The sequence below is a fragment of the Notolabrus celidotus genome, chromosome 14 (assembly GCF_009762535.1).
Source record: "Notolabrus celidotus isolate fNotCel1 chromosome 14, fNotCel1.pri, whole genome shotgun sequence".
Classification (NCBI taxonomy): Eukaryota; Metazoa; Chordata; class Actinopteri; order Labriformes; family Labridae; genus Notolabrus; species Notolabrus celidotus.
The window spans coordinates 10,645,192-10,656,648 of NC_048285.1; the positions used below are offsets into that span (position 1 = coordinate 10,645,192).

The 11,457-nt window shown below is 40.6% G+C and overlaps 1 protein-coding gene across 1 annotated transcript; it reads left to right on the forward strand.

The window, feature by feature from the left end:
• The first annotated feature begins 497 nt into the window (after nt 1-497).
• Nucleotides 498-10,658, forward strand: foxn1 (forkhead box N1). The gene is given in 9 exon segments (XM_034701474.1): nt 498-577; nt 1,466-1,771; nt 2,424-2,522; nt 2,890-3,020; nt 3,172-3,268; nt 8,260-8,317; nt 8,320-8,466; nt 8,604-9,044; nt 9,288-10,658. Coding segments are annotated over 9 exon segments (1,608 nt in total). The 5' UTR covers nt 498-562; the 3' UTR covers nt 9,602-10,658.
• Nucleotides 10,659-11,457: the final 799 nt, after the last annotated feature.

The following is an 11,457-nucleotide window of genomic DNA, read 5'->3' on the forward strand; positions in this document are numbered from 1 at the left end:
AAATCTAATCTGCATGTTCCAGTATTTTTTAAGTTCACCAGTTCACAACGAAAATCAACAGGAAGATAAATTCACTTTAGGACAGGACCCGGCTAGCAGCTTCTTCCTGTTTTTCAGTATTTCTTAAGGCTAAGCTAAGTTACTATTGGTGAAAGCTTCATATTTACCCTACAGCAAGACATTTATTTTGATCAACATATGTAGCTCTGGTGGAAAACTTATCTAATCAATGTTGTGTGACCTTTGATTTGAGTAAAGCAACTGATAGCTTAAATGATAAAAACATACTATACACTGCAAACTATGCAGACCTCTGGTGGGCCAATTAGCTTTTAGAAGAATCAAAATAGCATGCCACGAAGAGTGTATGAGAGTGTATTGTGTAGTTTTCTCCAACAAATCATACTAAGTCTGTTTTCTTTTCTCTCCACAGGAGCAGATTTTGGTGCAGAACATCAGACTCCTTATTCCCCCCCCCCCCCCCCCCCCCCCCCCCCCTCAAACATTAACCCCTCAGGCGAGCCCACATACCAGTGAGCCCTGTGGGACCTCCTGTTAAAAGATGGCAGAATCACAGGTACTGCTGTGCCTCCAGCATTTTGTGTTTTAATCCAAAATAACGTCTTCTGTGTGCTTTGAGTTGCGTATAACTGTTCTTCTTTACTCCATGATGCATAGACTTCTTGATGTTTGTGTATTAAATAAATGAAACCCAGAACAATAGCATTTATTTACATAGCTTTTCCACCAACAAATGTTTTAACTATGATGCCTATGATCAGCATTTCCAATTAGTTAATCTATCCCACTGGACGCACAATCAAAACCAAGCTAAAAACCAGTAGCCAGTTAGACTAGCTTAGCATAAAACTGTGGAGCAAGTCGAGTAAACTAATCTGTTTCTGTTTCAAGGCACAAAATAAATGTCAACCATCACCTTTAATTCCAAAGTAAACACATATATCTTCTCTGTTTATGCAGTAAACTGTTTTTGTTTAAGTGGAGTTCTGCGACTACACCATTCCTTTTTGTTTTGATTACCTAAGTACAGAGCTAAGCTAGCCTAGAGTTCAGCTAACCTTCTCATGGCTGTAGTGTCTATTCTTTCAGTAAAGAGTGAAAAAAGCTAAATGTCAAACTCCTTTAACCTGTTGGAGGTATTGTGTATCATCATATATTTTCTCTTGCTACACAAAAAGATGTTTGATTTTTACAATGTTTATGAACATGGCTGGCTGAGACAGATTATTTACTATCAGACAGGAGGTTTTAATGGCCTCAGAGGATTCACAGTAAGCATCTTGGCAGCTTCTTGGTCCAGAAATGGGATTTGAGACAGGATTTACACATTAAGCCTAGCCCTGATTGGTTTGTCAACAGTAAGTGTAGATTGTCCTTAACTTTTGTGCCCACTGTGATGATCATCACATCAAAGACTTTAGAGGATGTTTACCTTTCCCAGCAGGAGAGCAACACCTTCAGCTTGAGCACTACAGCTGCTGACCGGAGGCACAGCACGGACGGGACCACCATGTCAGGGTCAGGATCGACTCTAGGACGAGGCTCTGTTGGCTCGGACCATTACCATCCATACCATCGAAGGCTCAGCGATGGAGCAGCTTTGACTTCAGATTGTCTCAGACAGTGCTCATCTACCTTCAGCTGTCTGCAGGACGAGTTCCACCCTGAAAGTTGTTTACACGGCTCAAATGACAAGGCACCAACATCTTGGGACCAGTACAACGGCAGCGTTCAGGTTTCTAGACTAATGGTACCCTTATTTCATCCCCACATTTTTTATTGTGTTCAAAAAAACTATCTAGTGTTTAAAGGGAAGAATAGAATATCAAAACAGGCTTAATAAGAGTATATTGGACTCTGAACAAGTATAGAAGGTGCTGCATAACAGCAGGCTGTGTTAAAAGCCCACTGTTTTCTACCAAGTTCACCACAACAACTCTAAAAAACATATTATGTCAATAACATGATCACCATTTGTTTCAACTGCCTTCAAGAAAAAAGGGAAACGGTTATAGATAAATTGTCGAAGAATCATGTAAAAGAAAATCTTGACCCTCTTATTGATGCTTATCCGGATATTGCTGGCTACACAAAAGCTTTGGAAACTTGGCAGTACCAGAGGCTATACCAAAGTCAGACGACAGCCGATGGGTCTGGAGATTGCTATGACTTTGAACTCCAAATAGCCAACTGTTTGTTATTGAGTTCACATGTTCAGCTTAAGGGATGATAATATATATCGTTTCTGTGTTTACAACCTATTTCTGTCTCGTATAAGTGGCCATTATAGCCGAAATGGATTTCTTGCCTGATATTCTATTAATCACAGTAACTATTGCTCTAGTACAACTCAGTCAAGATGGTTGCGGTGAATTTAACTATTTTCTTCCTTGTATTTTCAGAGTTCCTACACAGAACTACCAGCTGTAGGACTAGCAGAGCCTCCCTGTTTCCTGTCTCAGAGCTATCCATCCTTCACCTCATCCAGTCCACTACAACAGGTGAGGAGTCTGTTGGCTATACCAAAGAGAAATACTCTTAGGCGGAGTGTGTGCGATTATTTCATTTTGAAATACGGGTAAGGGAGTAGATAATCAGGGTAAACTGTGTATGTTCAAAGTATCACAATAATCTAAAGAGCAGAGTAGAGGTATAGATACCAGTTATCTGATATGATATGGTTGTTATCATCAGAAACAACAGTATGGGTAAGAGCTGGGGAAAGCTGTACATTAGTCATTTAGAGATCAATAAATAGGATTCAGGAAAGCAAATGGAAGGTAATGGCATCAAGTCTGTCTATATACTACACCTGTTTTTTACTGGGTTTTTTTAGGTTATGGTTGTATTCATTTGTGTTTTCTCCAGGTCTCATCTCAGCTGCATCCTAACAGCGATCAGTCCAATGGCACAAAGTATTCTCTGCAAAGTTACTCCAATCAGTCTCACCAAGAGAGCCCCTCACAGTCCCTCTTCCCCAAGCCCATTTACTCATACAGGTAACCTTTCATCACATTTTGACATTAAAATTGTCAATATGTATATTACTTCAATGTTTTTTGTGGCATACATTTAACTGAAGCATTCTGATAAAGCAAAATGTAGTATGTTTAAAATACTCATGCAAAAATGTTCCCTTCATGACTCTAGCATCTTGATCTTCATGGCTCTGAGGAACAGCAACACAGGAAGCCTGCCAGTCAGTGAGATCTACAGCTTCATGACTGAACACTTCCCTTATTTTAAGGTATCACAATTAATGGTCTTAGTGTCACTACACAAATTACATAGCGCTTTACAGGGGGCACAAGTAAAATCTATTTTCCTCATGCCACATGATTCTGCTTGAGTATCTCCATGCTCCAAATAAAACGTACCTCTATAGACCATATGAAAGCAGAAGAGGTATTTAAAGTTATGTAACCAAAGAAATGTCAACTTGCATTTTCAAGCATCAAGCTCAGCATTTTGCTTGTTGCCATCTTAGTGAAAAAGGTGACTATTTGGAGATCACCGGTTGGATCATGCAGCAACCTCCGGTCTTAAACGATGAAGCCCATGCGAAAGCGATATAAACTGCAATACATTGAGGATCCGCTTGAGGCTGGCTGCAGAAACACTGGAAACCACATAGACATGAATGGGAAAAAGACGATCTTTGCAGCATTAATAAACATGTTTACAGCCTGGTTCAAAAAACGGCTTGGCCCTAAGAAGCTAGATATTGAGATTATGAGTTTTTGCCCAAATAAGGACATGACTGATGTGACTCCCAGACAGGAACACATAGCTGTTGGCTAGGAGGCTCACACTCTGCCTGGTTGAGTTCCGCATTTCCAATATGGCTGCCGCCGTTGATTGGCTTCAAAACAGCTCTCAGGAACAGATGGGTGACATCACGGTTACTATGTCCATATTTTATACAGTTTATGGGTTGGATACATGATGCAATGTTGCCATAATAGCTATCAGGTTGCTGTGCTAAGGACTGCTAATCAATGGTAGCCATACTCTACAGTTTAACCTTAACCAACTTGCAACCAATGTACTTTCCACATCCTCATCATTCCAGTGAATGCAGATCACAGACTGTACAAGAAAATGGTCGGCACAACTTTTAGAGCTCCCCCTAGTGACTGACTGGAGTACAACATCATGAATGATGCCTCCACAGATTGGACATGGGTCAAACAGGAAAATTAAACACGTCACATAATTTTTTTTCTCAGACACTCTTTCAGTCACAAAAGTTAGCTCTCATCATGCCTATTTCCATGTGAGTTCATTTTTCGAAAGCAGGTTAGTTTCGATTAGTGATTTGCTGTTAAAAAGGAAGGGTGTGACGTCATGATTGAATGCTCTGTTGACAAATGCAGCTTCTTTACTGGATTAGCAAAGTAGGGAAGGAATGGCAAGAGAAATGTAACGCTACTAACACTGATACAAGAGTCATTGAACTTTCCATAACCATGAGTGTCCACGTAAAATCAGCACAAGAGTCTGTTCTGATGTGGACTGTAATGATCTATGGGATTCTTCACATTTTGTACCCAAGTTAAATGTTTTGGTTAGTAGACAGAATATGGCATAATTCCTGCGCTCTACCAGCACAGTATGTCAGCTCCCTTCCAGCAGCCTTTGGCCTCATTTTCAATCGACAGAAGGGGAGGGGCATGTCTTCCATTTCATACAGTCAGTGACAGGGATGATGGCACTTCTGCAATCCATTCATTATTCTGCTGAAAGTTATTTCCAGTCATCTGACCTGTTTGGGTCTTTGTCTCCTTTGATAGTCTGTTTTTTTCAAGAGCCGTTGAGCTGACTGAGGAGTTACATATTTTAAGTTTTTTGATGAGAGTTGCCAGTAAGCGTAAGAAGCCTTTCATTACAACCCATAATCAATCAATCACATGCTGGAAAAAAGGTGAAAGGAAGAAGAAAAAAAGACTGACAGAGAATATATACCCGGAAGCAAATGTGTGTGCATTTATGTAGCCTGAGGCTAATTTGCATCAATTTGTATACTTGCATTGACTTTGTTTGTAATCACAAAGTAGAAAGTGCTCTGCCTCAATGGAACAATAGGTATGTCGTGCCTGTTTTTCTGTCTCCTTCCTGAGTCTTAACTCTGGTTATTCTACATTAGCTTTAAAGTTCACATTCAGGTTTGTAACATAAGATCATCCCAAACCACTTCATTGTTGTAGCTGACACTAATTACTCTCATGAAATCTTTCTAATGTCTGATGATGCGCAGAGAAAAGCAATGTGCTACACCTGCAGCCTGGTGACACGGGACCATAGGTCAAACCTGTTGAGGCATGAAGCTGGCATGCAGTGTTGAAATGAGGAGATATTAAAAGAGTATGCTTGTTCATGTCATATGTAGGATTGTTTTAAGGATAAAGCAGGGATAGATTCAAAGTTTTCATTGACAGGGTACCAGTACACCTCTGTGTTTCATGGTCAAATTAACATGCTGCAAGACTGAACCTATATGTTGGTCGACATGAGTACTGTACATTCTCCAAAGGATTGCTGTCATCTAACATCCAATTAATTCAGACCCACCTCTGGAAAGAGCTCAAAGATTTGCTGCCATTCATATTCAAGAAGGTGCTCTATAGATGGCTGCTCTCCAAACAGCTGCCTGTCACATTAAACTCAGGCTGCAGGGCCAAAAAAATACACGAGGCAGATGATTAGTGATACACCAAGGGGAGTCAGATGACTCTGCAAAAGCTCTAATTTTTATATATCTGAATTCTTTCTGAATATTTTCAGTGTCTTATAGTTCATTTCAGTTCAGCTGGCACTTGATAAGGCATGTAGATATCAAATATGCATTGCAGATGGTAGAAAGACTTAATACTCCCTCAAGGGTGGGCAGGGAGCCCGGTCTCTGTATGGATTTCAGTGAAGTTGAAACACAACATTTCACAAAGAGTGCTTAAAAAGGGATATTTCAGTTGTCTTTTTTAAAGTGGGGTTGTATGAGGTACATGACACTAGTAATTGTACTAGCCACAGCGGATGTGGGTCTGTTCGGCCAATGAGAAACAGCATGCAAGCTCTTCCAGCAACTGATCAGCTGATCGGGTCTATGATGCACAATAGAGTTTGTTATTTCAGCTTAGTCTCCCCCTTCAGCAGTGAACAGCGTATTTTAATAAGGTATCTAAACATTTCGTGTGGAGCATGGGTTGTGTCATTGTGGAAAGAAAACAAACAGAGCCGAACACTTACTTTGAAGATGCACTTCCATTCGGCTCTCCTGGTTTCTCTGTTTAACTCATATGGTTTAACTCCTGAATACTGGAGAAAGTCGGTACCAGACTTCTGCGTCCAGTTCAGCAGTAGACTCTGGTTGGTGAAAGTCGCAGACTGCAGTCCTGTATGATCTGCTGGTATTAATTCCCAAAGGTCCAGTGGTACTGTTGATTGCATGTCTTACTCATGACAGCAAGTAGTCCTCTCAGTTTGTGTGCATTAGCTCACAGTTTACACACCACCAGGTAACTGAGCGATTGCTCCTACTCTTTTTACTCTGATGCATTTAAACACCTTTTCTTCTTGAAACTCCAGCTCATGAAGGTTTCCACGAGTGTCTGGAGTAGACAGCATGTCATCGGCGCTATTAGAATCTTCTTTTTCTTCTTCTTCTTGCGGCTTTACAGCAATTAGCATCAATAGCTGTTATAGTACCGACGCCTACTGGATTGTATTGGAATTACAATGCATCAATTTACAGTGCCCATCTTAAAGCTGCTGTTGGTAGGAATGGTGTAAAAAGCGTTACTTTTTTTCTGCTGGGTTTGGAGAAAAGGTCATAATGCGCATCAATACTCATTGGTAAGTGGAGTAATTTGAGACTATTGCGAAATCTCGGCGTTTTCCAATGACTTTGTATCAAGCAATGTTATTATTCCCCTCATTCCCCTTATGACAGACCAATCATAGGGGGGCTAAGAGGAAATCTGGTTGGGAGGGATAGTATTGACATTCCAAGTCCCTCTCTCTGAACAGTTGTTTACTCTGTGACTACCAACAGCAGCTTTAAGTGCTCCCTTCATGCCAAGTACCACTCTAAGGCCCAGTTGCATGGGCTTGCTCCAGTTCCAATCCAGCTCCTGCCCAGAAACGTCTTCTATATCCAGGAACCATTTTGCAGCATCCCGTACCATTGTATTACTTAAAGCTGGGGTTGGCAGTCTCGGAAAACTAGCATGAATTTGAATGTAGCATGTCCTCATGACTCCGTCTAACCCCTCCCCTCCTCCCTCAGAGCTCCTCCAAAACGAGGAGGCGGGCAGAACAGCAGGACGGGATTTGAATGGTTTAAAATTTTGGCACCCAAAAAACGGTGATTGGTTGTTGTTTGCCCAGGTTTACTCTGGCTGTAGATAGCAGCTTTTCTTCGCTCTTTTTTAAGAACACATTATGTATTGATTGCCATCGGGACATAAAGATCATTTTAACCAGTATAACAAAAAGTGTATCTAAATCTGATTACCAACCCCAGCTTTAAGATGTTGGTTAAATGTTTAGATAAGTTGAATATCATATATCCTAAATCGAAACATATATTAGGGGATCATGTTTTGGTGGCCTGCATCAAACCTCCAGCACTATAGTGCATCAATGCCCAACAGAGAGGACAAAATGGGACAAAAAAAGAGATGTCACATCAATGAAAACCACAGTATGCCACTATGACCAGCTGGCATACTTTGCACAAATATCATTTACAATTCTTTGAAGGAATGTATAATCGGCTCATGGGGTATGCAATATTAGCTCCTTGAATGTGAAAAGAAGAGGACCATTGACAATTAAAAAACAAGCCATAGGCTTCGAAATGTACCTTCAAGCTTAGGTAAATATTCCTCATTCCAGTGTAATGTCAAATTCAGCCATAGGACATTAACTGGGTATAAACTGGATGAACAGACAAAGCAAGAACATGGCCCTGCTGCTTTGCTGAAGTCAAAGTGAGAAGAATTTCACATCTGCAGACTGAATGGGAAAGAAAAGGGAATGATAACGGGGTCAGGCACCAATGTCAAAGCCCAAGAGAGAGGTTGGGTTCAACCACAGGTCACAGCTGACATTTTAAATTGGAAAATAATTTAAGTTTGCCAGTTGTTCAGACCCACGGATAATATCTTTATTTGGTTGTAGTGGTTGATCATGACATGCAATCTTTTTCTGCACTGAAACCCAAACCTCTGTTTCCAGACAGCTCCTGATGGATGGAAGAACTCTGTGCGTCACAACCTCTCCCTGAACAAGTGCTTTGTGAAGTGGAGAACAAAAATGGGAACTCATCCCGCAAAGGCTGTCTGTGGGCGCTCAATCCAGCCAAGGTGGAGAAGATGCAAGAGGAGCTGCACAAGTGGCGTCGCAAAGACCCTGTCACTGTTCGCAGGAGCATGGCAAAGCCAGGTGGGTCCCCCAATTCTAGACCACTTAATCAGTTTTTGCTTGCTTGCTTGACCTGGAGCTTGAATTCATCTGAGCTGTGTTGTAATTGTAGCACTTCTTGATTAATTCAGAATTGATACCCAAAATGTTCCCTACAGAAAACCTTGACCGTCTACTGGGTGAGAGACCAGAAAAATTCAGGTCTCTGCCACCTTATACCAGTGCAGCTCTGTTATCGAGGGGGCCCCCTAACTATGGCATCAGCTCATTATCCTGCAACCCAGCCCAGCTTCAACCACCCTGTCTACCTGTTCCACAGTCACAGTATGCAAATATTCAACCCCAGCAGACCTGCTATATGCCCCCTGGTGCTTCTCATCTTAGTAAGTCATTTACCCTGTACTCACCCTGTGGACAGCCAACAGCCACTGGAAACCTGAACTCAACTGTGGCTCCAAAGATGCCACCTGTTTACAATGGCGCCCCGCAGGCTGATTACAGCACTGTTCCTAGGAGCATGCAAGAATTTCTGCTAGAGGGAGACGCCAGTTATGACATTGACACACTTGACCCGAGTCTGACCGACCTTCAGCTGCAAGGTATGAGAGTATATCTGTTTTGCTCATGTTTGTATTTTCTGCTTAATGCTTTTGAAATGTGGATATGTTTTCTTAAAACCACAGGCATGAAAAATTAATTGCTTTGCTGTAAGTGTCCAAATGAGTAATGACTGTGTGTCTCGAGCCAACAAATTATTCTTCCTTGGAAAGCTATTCCTGTAGCTGCAACAAATACTCTTGTTTACTGTTAAAAAAACACCTGACAACTGTTCACTTTCTCAGGCAACTTGTGGGAGGAGCTGAGAGAAGAAAGCCTGGTATCTGACGCCCACATTACTACCACAACCCTGTCCTCAACCTCTTCTCTGCAGGAGCAGCACATCCAGAGAAGCTGCTTACAGATCACACCTCCTCCTGTCAGTGGGACGGCTGTCTGTCCGGCTAAAGCAGGGTATGAGGTCGGAAACATGTTAGGTGGAGGACAGCCGGAGCAGCATGGTTGTTTGAACGGACTCCATCCTGGAGTGTATTCAGGGGTGGAGAGCCTGGCAGGATATCTGACTTCTTCCTGCACCACACCAATCTCCCTAATGTAAAGATTGTCTATTAACTTTGTTTGTTAAACTGAAATTAAGGTAAATGATGCAGGCCGCTTCATGCCACAGTATTATAAGCTTGGTGGTTATCTAACCTGTTTGTTTACCACTGTGTTGCAGACTTTGTTGGGAGAAAGGGTTCTCACTGTTAATATCCACTCTCAAAAACAAGCAGAGCTGATAAAATACGGGCTATCTTTGACTCATCTCTGTCAGTTTCAAAAGCTATTTCTTCCCTTAGATTTTGAATTTACAGAGCTCCTAATAGTAGAAATAACCAGCAATATGTGTGCATATGTGGACAAGAAAACAGGAAAAACATTTTTCATATTTTTGTTGTGAAAGTAGTTATTTATTGTGTTTCTGCAGTTTATTAACAAATCTGACATTATCGTGATATTAATTGATAGATGTTTAATTGTGTCATACGTAAATCTTATTTCATATTCAATTTAGATGTGTCTCTGTCCAAGGGTTTATCTCTTCTTTTATGACCAAAAGGCCCATAAAATGTTTTTTTAGTATGTCTTCTGTTTAAGCACCTTACTATGAGCTGACTGTTGCAGCTCCCAAAGATATTTGTTAGAACTGTAATAAATGAAAATGTGAAACTAATGTAACTTAGTAATTAAAAGTGATAATTTTACAGACATAAAATATATGTAAATCTGCTCCCCTGGGCTTTACAGTCTTATGGGGAGGTAACATCATTGTTTAGATGCCAGTATGCAACTTGACTAGCTAGCTTTAATTTGGTCTCAAAGCGTGTTTCTCTAGTAGCAGTATGGCACTTTTCAAAATCTCATAGGATAAACTCTAATACATCATTTGTATTTAAAATTAACATGTGAATAAAAAAAACATATCTCATATTTGTTGACTGTTGTGATGGACCCTGGAGTACTGGTGTTTAATACAAGGCTAACTTGATACATGATGACAGGTGGTGCCATGGTAACACTGCAGTAGGACTGTTGTCACAGAAGATGGCAGCAAAGACACTCAGTGATGTCCAACTTATTCCATATGAAGAGATATCTTCCAAACAAAGCTTTTATTATCTGAGATTTTGGCACTGCTGTGCTCCAAAGTAGAACATCCTTTGCTCATCTGTTTCCTGGGGCAGGTGCTGAGGAGTGAGATCATAAAAAATGCAAACTTTCTTACACCAACTTTTAAGAATACACAGTACCAGTCAAAAGTTTGGATACACCTTCTCATTCAAAAGTGTTTTTATTTATTTTCAACAGTGTATATTAATACTGAAGACATCAAAACTATGAAATGATATGGTTTTGTATAATGCATATTATACAAAACCATATCATTTCCTAGTTTTGATAGTTTTGACACCATATACCTCTGAACAACACAACTGATGGTCTCAAACACATTAACAAAGGGCAAGTAACTCCACATATTAACTCTTGAAAATGCACCTGTTAATTCAAAACCATTTCAAGAGACTTCCTCATGAAGCTGATTGAGAGAATGCCAAAAGTCTGCAAAGATGTCATGACGGCAAAAGGGGGCTACTTTAAAGAATCTAAAATATAAAACATATCCGGGTTTGTTTAACACTTTTTTTGTGAATTCCATAATTCCATGTGTTCTTTCATAGTTTCCAATCAATCAATCTTTATTTGTATAGCGCCAAATCACAACAAACGTTATCTCTACACGTTTTACAAACATAGCAGGTCCAGATTTTACTCTATGTTCAATTATTAACAGAGACCCAACACCAAGACCCACCTTAATCCACCATGAGCATTGCACCGTGCAGTATTTAGCTAGTTACAGCGGTGCGGAAAAACTTCCTTTTAACAGACAACCTCGAGCAGAACCAGACTCAT